The sequence below is a fragment of the Centropristis striata genome, chromosome 12 (assembly GCF_030273125.1).
Source record: "Centropristis striata isolate RG_2023a ecotype Rhode Island chromosome 12, C.striata_1.0, whole genome shotgun sequence".
Lineage (NCBI taxonomy): Eukaryota > Metazoa > Chordata > Actinopteri > Perciformes > Serranidae > Centropristis > Centropristis striata.
The window spans coordinates 25,954,175-25,963,410 of record NC_081528.1 but is presented as its reverse complement, the minus strand read 5'-3'; the positions used below and the strand labels follow the sequence as shown (position 1 = coordinate 25,963,410).

Genomic DNA, 9,236 nt, shown 5'->3' with positions numbered 1-9,236 from the left:
ATAAACAAGAAATTGAAGAAAACAAGGGTGTTTTTTTTTTTGCCTTAACCATCTGATGACATCGGCCACCTATGGTAAAATCGCCTACATCCTCAGTTGGTCAGATCATGTGATTTTAAGTCAAAATAAAATGTGACTTAGGCAATTTTTTGAACATGCCTTTGTGACTTAAGCAAGATATGGTAAGACTTTATTTTGAAGCTGTCTACATAAGAGTGACATGAGTGTGTCATGAACATTAATGACACTTTGAAGTAACATTAATGCTCATGATACTTGTCATGTTTCTGTCATGTGTTACCATATCTTGCTTAAGTTACAAAGGCATGTTCAAAAAATGTCAGTTATTATGTAAGTTACATAATTTACACACGGTGTTATTACTATGCCAATAGCCATTCTTTGTTACATACTTTTCGAGTGAAATGATCAATAAATGTCATATGTTACACTTTTGGTGAAGTTTTTTGTGTTTCATGCAAAACTTGAACAAATGAGCTAGGCGATTATTTTAACAGGGTGCCGATAACTGTACATGGCATAAAGCAGAAGGTGGTGGGCGGGGAAATGGCGTCACCGTGGCATTAGAAGCCGACTCCGATTGGTCGAAGGCCCTCGTGATAACTTCCGGTGCGACGGAGCACAAGATTTGAATTTGGCTTCGCTTAGCTCCGTCTGTCTGCCACCTCTGCCTCTTATTTACAACAACAGAACCGCGTTAGGTAATCATATCTCAAGATTAATCTGTTTGCTCTAAGGAAAAATAATTGATATTCTGAGGAGTTGTTGCAGTGCGTACTCAACACTTTGAAAAAGTTAAGTCGAGTCAAAACATAACGTAAGCTAGCAAGTTAACGCTAATGTTTCTAGCTGCAGTCAGTGTGTGTGGCTTTACAAGCTCTTCTAGACTTTTCAATAAGTGGAAAAAATGATAATGGCAGAAGGAAAGCAAACTGTCCTTTTTAGTTTATTGGAAACATAATATTATTACAAATCATAGGTTTGACGTAAGCGCTGGACTTTAAATGTTAAATGACTGCCATGTTCTGTGTACCGTTTTCACAGAGCAGAGGAAATAATGAATGATGACACCCGCAAATTGTTTGAAAGAGTTGCTAAAAAGATGGGATGGGATGAAGAAGGAGGACTGGACACAGCAGAAAAAAAGGTTTGTTGCACACTTCATTAACCTGCAAACAGTAACGCGTTACCACTAGACCTGGGCGATATATCGATGTAAAAGATATATCGATATATATTTAAATGTGATATGGAATTAGACTATATCGCATATATCGATATAATTATTTTTTTTCTTTCTTTATATATAAATGCTGCCCTTACTTGCTTTGATTTTTTTTTTAAAAGGTACTGTTACACTCCTATTAATACAGTATTAAATAAAGTTTAAATAAATATTCAGCCAAAATATCCCCCGTAGACACGTCTATTTTAATAACTCCTAAACTAACATAGGAAATGTGTCTTTGGACTACTGAGAGAAAGATCAGTTCATATGCGAATATTTGAATCAAGAGCTGAAATAATTAGTTGATTGACAGCTTATTAATCTTCATCTAATGGCAAAAAAAGAGCTGTAAACAGTTTCTTAAATGTGGGGATTTTATGATTTGCGTTATCATATATTGCAGTAAACTTAACATAATAAACCTATTAAATTAAAAAAACAAGTGTTTACAGACATTTCATTGACAAAAATATGAATCGCTTACTCAAGAAGATAACCAACATTTTAATTTAATAATTAAATAGTCATTAATTGCAGCCCTATTTTAAAGTTGGAAATGTTAAAGTGATAATGCCAATCTGTGTCCATTTTTTTCTAGCTAATAAGCGCAATTGGAAAAACTCGTCATGCGGCCACAAGTGATCATCGATCTGTGGATCAATCAGCCTCCCCTGACAGTGAAGATGATCCAGAGAAGGAGAACCAGTACTTTAAGGGCAATCTTTACAGAAATAAGTCTTTGATCGAATCCAGTGATGATGACTTTGAACAATGTGAGTTAAATCTTTTGAATTTGTATATTGTTGAAATGTATGACTGTTTGCAACACTGTTTTCATTTTAAACTTCTACTCCTTAGTTCTGGTAGGTAGGGCAACACCGGAAGCTAAACCTTCATCACTGAAACCATGTAGTGCTGCAAAGAAAAACAGGTATGAAAGTGGAGTGAAGTAACAAGACTTCATGAGACAATCTTTGTCTCATCTCCCTGTTTTAGTCATACCTCTCATTTGCCTCATCATTCTTTTCTGTCATGGTAGTTCAAAGATCTAAACCATTTTTATTCTTTTCAGCTCAAATGTTCTTCTAGTGAGCTCGGACGATGAGGATGGTTTTGAGACATGTAAGTGGCTGTTTCCTGCTGGGTACAGTTGTCTATCTGTAACCAATAACAATAAATGAGCCAATTTCAAATATCGGTTAGATAATGAGGGAATTTCGTTTATATTGTCAGCCTCATTTTTGTCTTCTGTATCATTTTGCACATTGAAGTTATGCAACGAATGAAAACCCCTAGCACCAAGCCAAAGAAAGTATCAGAAAGTGGGAGTGAAGATAGGTAAGAGCATCATATATTTTCCTTAAAATACATTGTCACTGTCTAGGAAATTCTACGTATATCTGTTTTACCTTTTGTTTATTCTAAAGCCTCAAAAACTTCATAGTGGATGACCTCTCTTCAGATGATGACTTTATTCAGCCAAAATCATCTTTAAAGGGTAACTCATCAGTACTAATGTTCTATTATATTTCAAAGAAAAGCAACATAGGACTATAGGTTTATAGCTGCGATGTTTTGTGTCCACTATTTTGCAGTGCCTAAGAAATGCAACACTCCAGCAAACCAGCATCCACTAAGAAGACCGCTGTCACAGTGTGACTCTCCAGTCTTTGTCAGTGACAGTGATGATGATGATGATGAAAATATTGTGGTGAAGAGCACCTGGAAGACTCGTCACACAAAGCCTAAGCCCCCACCAAAGGCTAATAAGAATAAGTCTCTGCAGTGTGATGAGGAGGATCATTCACCATCACTGCCTTTGCTTTCCAACCCTTCTCCTCTTTCTCCTTTTCCTCACAAAACTCTTGCATTACTGGCCTCTCCTAAACGCACTCTTTCAGCTCCTTCTAAGCTGGATGACTCGACCAGTTCTGAGGAGGAGTTCACATCCCTTCTGGCGAGACTGAAAAAGAAAAACAATTTTTCTAGCACCTCATTTTCACCTAAGAGCACCCATGGTAACTGCTTTATATGGAATTTCAAATTTCAACAGTTGTAGTTGTAAGGCTGACATCTATCGTTTTCTTCTGATATTTAGAAAGCAATAAGGACCCTCCTGTGTCAGCTCCCCCTTTAAAGGAATTTGCAACACCAGTCTCTAAACCACTAGGTGAAAAACCTCTGCATGTGAAGACACCAGGGATATCCACCACCTTGAAGCCTAGAGTCAGTCAGACAGAGCCCAGGCACGGCCCCACCAGCAGGTACATCTGTCTACACTGGTTTTAAAACGCAGACTTAAATGTTTGTCTTTCATACACAGACATTTGTCTGGAGTTTACCCTATTCTTTTCATTCTAGGGTAGCATTGTGCAAGACACCAGGGTGCTTCTTGCACACCTTATCAAACCCTGGCACCAGCTATGGCCGCAACTTTAAGCAGAACAAAGAAGAACTCACCAGTAGACTTTACCAGCTATACAATACCAGTGTGTTCGACAGTAAGGTGATGAACAAAAACTTTCTTCCCTTGTTTCAGTCAAATGTTTTAGGAATGTCATTTGATTTTTAATGTATTATTTCTTTGTTCACGTGAAGCATGTATTCACATGTATTCTTTTCTGCTTGTCTGGCATGCCTTTTAGCTCCCCGTCAATATGTCAGTGACTTGGAATAAGAAGATGCGGAAGACGGCCGGTTACTGTATCACAGGGCAGGAGCGAGGGGGTGGAAACAGATATGCCCGAATTGAGCTGTCAGAAAAAGTCTGTGATTCTGCAGGTAATGCTTTAGTCAGCCAGATGGACTAAAGGTCCTTTTGACAGCAGGAGCTTTCCTTACAGGACTAGGGAAAAGGTCTGGGGATATTTTGCTGGTTAAAAAAAAGATGATTTACTGTGAAGACAGATGCTGTTAGTTTAATTTCCATCCTCTGCTTTTAATTTATTAGAATTCATTAGAGCAGTAAATGTTGTGGCAGTGAGAAAAAAACCTTAAGATTATTAATTTTTTTTTTTGGGGAGGGGGGGGCTGCAGAGTGTCCAGCCCTCGTCCCATACCATGTTGCTTGTTCATACTCAGCAGACTAATTTGCCTTAAAAAACCATCAGTTAAAAAACAGACTTGAGAAGTTTAGAGTTCCCGGAAAATAAGTGGTGAAACCCAGCTCAAAGTAATAAACTATCTGCTTGAAAGTCCCTGGATGCCATCTGTCATGCATAATAAAATCTTCATGAAGGTTTTTATTACCTTGAATCTCTCATGTTGTCATTGTTTCGCCCTCCTAGATCGTCTAAGGGACACACTTATTCACGAGATGTGTCACGCTGCAACCTGGCTGATAAATGGTGTAAGGGACGGCCACGGAAATTTCTGGAAGCTGTATGCTCGCAAGTCCACTGTGGCGCACCCTGAGCTGCCCATGGTCACCCGCTGCCACAGTTATGACATCAAGTACAAATTCCAGTACCAGTGCACCCGCTGCAAGAATACGTATGTCTCACTGACTTCAGATTAAAACCTCACATTATTCTTTATTATTCATCTTGCATTTTCACAGTTGTGTGTTTATTTCTGCTGGGTAATATTCCTTATCCTCTGTCATGATTCTTCACAGAATCGGGCGTCATTCCAAGTCACTGGACACACAGAGGTTTGTGTGTGCCCTCTGCACAGGACAGCTCGTCTTACTGGCGCCTGCCAAGCCGCGTGCTCCAACGCCTTTCGCCAACTTTGTCAAAGAGAACTATGGGACTGTGAGACAGGAGCTATCTGGTCAAAGCCATGCAGAAGTGATGCGTAAACTTAGTGCAGACTTTGCCTCCAAGACTAAACTAAGTCAAAGCTGAGATCATGATGCTCGCTATAATGGACTGAGCTGCACAACCACAGGAAACCTTTTCAGTGTCTAAAATACCTCAGCCAGTTTATCACACATAAGGGAGCAGCTGTGATATTAATTTAAATCAAAATGTTTTAAATGTTTTTCCTGTCATTTTTGTATGTCAGAATGTGATTTTTAGACTGGATCTGCTGGAACTTAAAACTGAGCCTCAACAATGAGTTAACATTCCTATGTGCTGTTTGTGTGTATGTGTAGATAAGGCAGCTTCAAACCATAAAACTGACCACCTCTTATCCTCTGTATGTAATACATATACTGGAGATAAGTTTGGCTGTGTAGAGTATGGTACATGTATGAATGGATTTTTATATTTTTTTTCAAAATTTTACTGTTTTCATCTTCCTGTTAACTCCATAAATAAAGTTTCAATGACTGTACATTATATGGTTATTAGGTTTTGGTTATTTAACCAGTTTAAGTGCCTTGTTTTAAAGGGTTGAAACTGGAATGTGTTAGTCAATTTATCGGTTTAAATGACTGAATGATGAGATTTATCACATTGTGGTTGTATGCGGTACTTTTCTTGGTTTTTAATCCAGCTTGAACCATCTTTGTAAATATTTTACAGAAATATGACAACGTGTGCTGGTGTGAAAGGATGGGGTGTCCATGAATGGGCCTCTGCTATCAAGCAAATATTGACAGATAGAATACAATTCTGTACAGATGTATTAATATTGTCCCCTGCTTTTGTATGGATAAGCAAATGTAATCCTGATAACAAAGAGTAGCTGTTGACACATTACAGGGATAAGGTTTTAGGGGCTGATGTCTGACACGTTGACACAGCGAAGCTGAGTAAATGGACAACTTCCAGGAAAATTCAGTCACAATAGGCCATCAGAAAGAAAATTACTTCTGACCATGTCACGTTGGAAATGCTCGAAAGAGGAAAGCATCTTTGAAACATTTATGAGGTGTGTATCATCTGTTTTTCCTCATTGATATGAGTGATTCTAGTTCATTTTTTACTCTCCCTTTGTGCTAATGACTTGTATTTCTATTATATTTTACAAGAATATCTGGAAGGCAGATCAGAGGGAGCTTAATGTCATGGATGTCCAATGCAATGCTACCATAATAGAGGCCAAGATGGAAATTAACTCCGACATCTTCCACCTGGTTGAGATGGTCACCATGTGTGTGAGCTTCACCTTGAACAGTGTCCTCAGTCTTCCTTTATTCGTGGTCTTGGCACGCTCTCCGTGCCTCCTCAGACACACTCGCTTCCTCCTCCTCACACACCTCCTCCTGTGTGACAACCTCCAGGTAAGTCTAAACTGTTTGGCTGTGGACCGTTTCAACCTTATTTATATACAGTCTATGGTTTCAACACACCTCTTCTTAACAACTGAGATTGTAATATGCCTTTTGAGCTAAATGATCCCCATCGTTGTCATTTCAGCAGCTGCTCTGCACAATCAGATCAGTTCTCTTAAGATCCAGAGAAGGTATTCCTGTGACTGAGTGTCTGATCTTCTGTGCTGCTGAAGAGGCCTGTGGCTTGGTTTGTTAAAGTTTTTTTTAAATACACGTGTTTCATATTTGTTTAAGTCACACTGAGATATGATTTATACGCCAGCTTTTACTGTCACTAGTAGAGCCTGGCAGATATATTGGCTGATATTGACCTATCAAAGGCCTATCGATATATTCTTTACACAATATATGATGCAGAAAATTTAGAAATGGTGTACACTCTTCTTTGATGGAATTTTTGTTATAGTCAGCAACTCACTGAAACTGATCAGTAATGATGTTTATCTAGCTACTGTACATATTTTATCCCTATTTTTCTTATTTTCTCAGTTGACATTTATAGAATGTGTACACATTGTACTGTGTTTTTAATGATGTATAACAGTGTTAAATGTTATTTAATAAAGTTTTATGTTTGAGAAAGTAGTTATCTGGGAACCTTTACAGAGTGGTGAAAAAATAGTGCACAGTTCACATAAAGGTCTATTTCATTCCAGCTCATAAATGTATTATATCATCCACCATATCTGTTATAGTTCATTTTCTCCCTCCAATATCAGTATCAGCATCAATCTCAAAAATCTAATTTTGGTCGGGTTCTATTCACTAGTCACTAACTACTCTAATCTACTTTCTGTTCTGTTGGTCATGGATCGACACAACTCAGGTTTAAAGAATTTGTTCAATATTTTTTGTAGGTTATTTTCCGACATGTAACTTTAATTGTTAATCCTGTCCATATTGGCCAAGAACAGATGTTTTGTTTGTGATGACAAAAAAGAAACAAGAGTCAAGGCCTCTTCAAAAGTGCTGCGATCAACATAAATGTGACCTAAATTTATGCTCTGCTATCTTCTGACACCTGCCTGCTCTGACTCATCTATTATGTAAACTGCACTTCTAAAACCTTGACATGGCAGGTAACTGCATCTACTTTATGTTACAGCTTTTGCTACTTTTTTGCACAGGTGGACCTCTTCCTGAGCACCGCTCTGGCTGTGGACCGCTTTGTAGCTGTTAAGTGGCCCCTGCACTATGAATTCTTGATGTGCCCTCAAAGGAAGAGAGTAACTGTTGCAGCCATATGGACCTTATCAGCTGTGCTCAGCAGTGTGGCTTTGGGTATCAGCCTCAACAGCGTGCAGGTCAATTTTACCCTTCCCCGCTGTCGACCTCTCATCCTCACACCTTGCCTGTCAGGTACATCTGCTCTGGTACTTTACTGCACTGTGGGGACTGCTGTGGTGGTGCCTCTCTGCTCTCTGACCATCCTGGGATGCTTCTGCCTGCTCTGCTGGGACATACGTACAGGACCGCTCTACACCAAGAGAGCTTGTGTGACCCTTGGCCTCCAGGGAGCTCAAACCATCCTGTTTTCTATACCTTTGGTAATGGACAGCTACCTGATCCCTGGCTACCTGCACAGTGATGCTCTTGATATAGCCACCACTATCATCTTCAACCTGGGGGTGTCACTCATCCCCCTGGTTTATGGCTACCGCTCACGGGAGCTGCAGCAAAGGATACGTCAGGCTGCAAACAGGAGCAGAGTCAACAACCAAAGATAGTTGTAATAAACATTTGTTTGAAGAGCTGCAATTTATAAAGCGTAACAGTTTCCCCCTGCTGCCTGAATGATAAGAGCTGTGTAGCACAGCAGGTCTTTCACATTTATTGCATGATGCTTTGAATTTATTTGAAGTAGTAAGGTTGGATAGCTGAGTCAATATGCTGTGGTAAGGTTGCAGCATCCTCATGTAAGCCATCTATTAGCAGCAGGAGAATAAATTATGTGAGTAAAAAGATATTAAAAAAAAAAACAGGGTCAAGCTGTTCAAACTCTGATAACTGTTGTATCTAGTGCTGGACAATATGGCATAAATCTTCTATCCTGGAATAGGCATGGATGGATTATGAGACAATGGGCCCCTGAACACAGACAAACAAAAGGTCCCGCCACCTTGCTTACAGAAGAAAGATACACAAATATTTCCGTTGTTTAGCCTCGTTGTCGTCGTTTTGTGTCCCTCTTTTGTCATTTTGAGTCTCTTTGTAGTTGTTTCACATTTTAATTATTTTGTTCTTTTTGTAGTTATTAAATGTCTGTGGTATTTACTTAGTGTCTTCCTTTAGCCTGTGTGTCTCTTTCATAGACTGTATCTTTAAAGTCATTTTGAGTTTTTTTAGCTGCTTTGTGTCTCTTTATCACTACTAGTCGCTGTTGTTTTGAGTCACTTTGTGTCTTTTTTGCCCCTTTTCATATTTATTGTAAGTCTCTTTGTGTCTGTTTGCAGCTGTTTTTCATCTCTCGTTACGTTTCTTTGTGGTCATTTCAAGTGTGACTGATAGGCCCATTCAGTAAGGTAATAAGGTTATTTTATATCTCAATAATAATGCATGTTTTCTAGTAATTAAATTAATAAATAAACTATGGTAAAGCCTAGTTTTGGTATACTCCTTACTCCTCCATGGTTTGCCCCATCTTCGTTCAAGAGACACAACAAAAGGTGTCCAAATCCAAATCACATATTGCTGTAATTCAGCTCGGCCACTGGTTTTTCAACATCATTATAGAAATGATCTGGAAAAATACATAATATAGAC

At 38.9% G+C, this 9,236-nt stretch overlaps 2 protein-coding genes across 2 annotated transcripts; both read left to right on the top strand.

Moving 5' to 3' along the window:
* Positions 1-605: 605 nt before the first annotated feature.
* gcna (germ cell nuclear acidic peptidase) lies at positions 606-5,535 on the top strand. Its single transcript, XM_059346662.1, has 13 exons — positions 606-722; positions 1,066-1,168; positions 1,848-2,022; positions 2,108-2,180; positions 2,322-2,371; positions 2,521-2,587; positions 2,677-2,747; positions 2,845-3,267; positions 3,348-3,513; positions 3,611-3,755; positions 3,895-4,030; positions 4,537-4,741; positions 4,866-5,535. Exons 2-13 carry the CDS (start codon positions 1,079-1,081, stop codon positions 5,095-5,097), a joined length of 1,833 nt encoding a protein of 610 aa, XP_059202645.1. The 5' UTR covers positions 606-722; positions 1,066-1,078; the 3' UTR covers positions 5,098-5,535.
* Positions 5,536-6,179: 644 nt separating this feature from the next.
* Positions 6,180-8,200, top strand: LOC131981405 (olfactory receptor 4C15-like). Its single transcript, XM_059345678.1, has 3 exons — positions 6,180-6,422; positions 6,559-6,660; positions 7,601-8,200. The coding sequence occupies exons 1-3, from the start codon at positions 6,207-6,209 to the stop codon at positions 8,198-8,200; spliced, it is 918 nt and encodes a 305-aa protein (XP_059201661.1). The 5' UTR covers positions 6,180-6,206.
* The last annotated feature ends 1,036 nt before the right edge of the window (positions 8,201-9,236 follow it).

What these genes read in the sequence shown, in the direction of transcription:
- gcna (XM_059346662.1), top strand. Translation starts at nt 1,079, where the DNA reads ATGAATGATGACACCCGCAAATTGTTTGAAAGAGTTGCTAAAAAGATG. An exon ending in AGGCACGGCCCCACCAGCAG is followed by an intron (nt 3,514 to 3,610) that starts GTACATCTGTCT and finishes TTTTCATTCTAG; the next exon opens with GGTAGCATTGTGCAAGACAC. An exon ending in AAAAGTCTGTGATTCTGCAG is followed by an intron (nt 4,031 to 4,536) that starts GTAATGCTTTAG and finishes TCGCCCTCCTAG; the next exon opens with ATCGTCTAAGGGACACACTT.
- LOC131981405 (XM_059345678.1), top strand. Translation starts at nt 6,207, where the DNA reads ATGGATGTCCAATGCAATGCTACCATAATAGAGGCCAAGATGGAAATT. An exon ending in TCCTGTGTGACAACCTCCAG is followed by an intron (nt 6,423 to 6,558) that starts GTAAGTCTAAAC and finishes TTGTCATTTCAG; the next exon opens with CAGCTGCTCTGCACAATCAG. An exon ending in CTGAAGAGGCCTGTGGCTTG is followed by an intron (nt 6,661 to 7,600) that starts GTTTGTTAAAGT and finishes TTTTTTGCACAG; the next exon opens with GTGGACCTCTTCCTGAGCAC.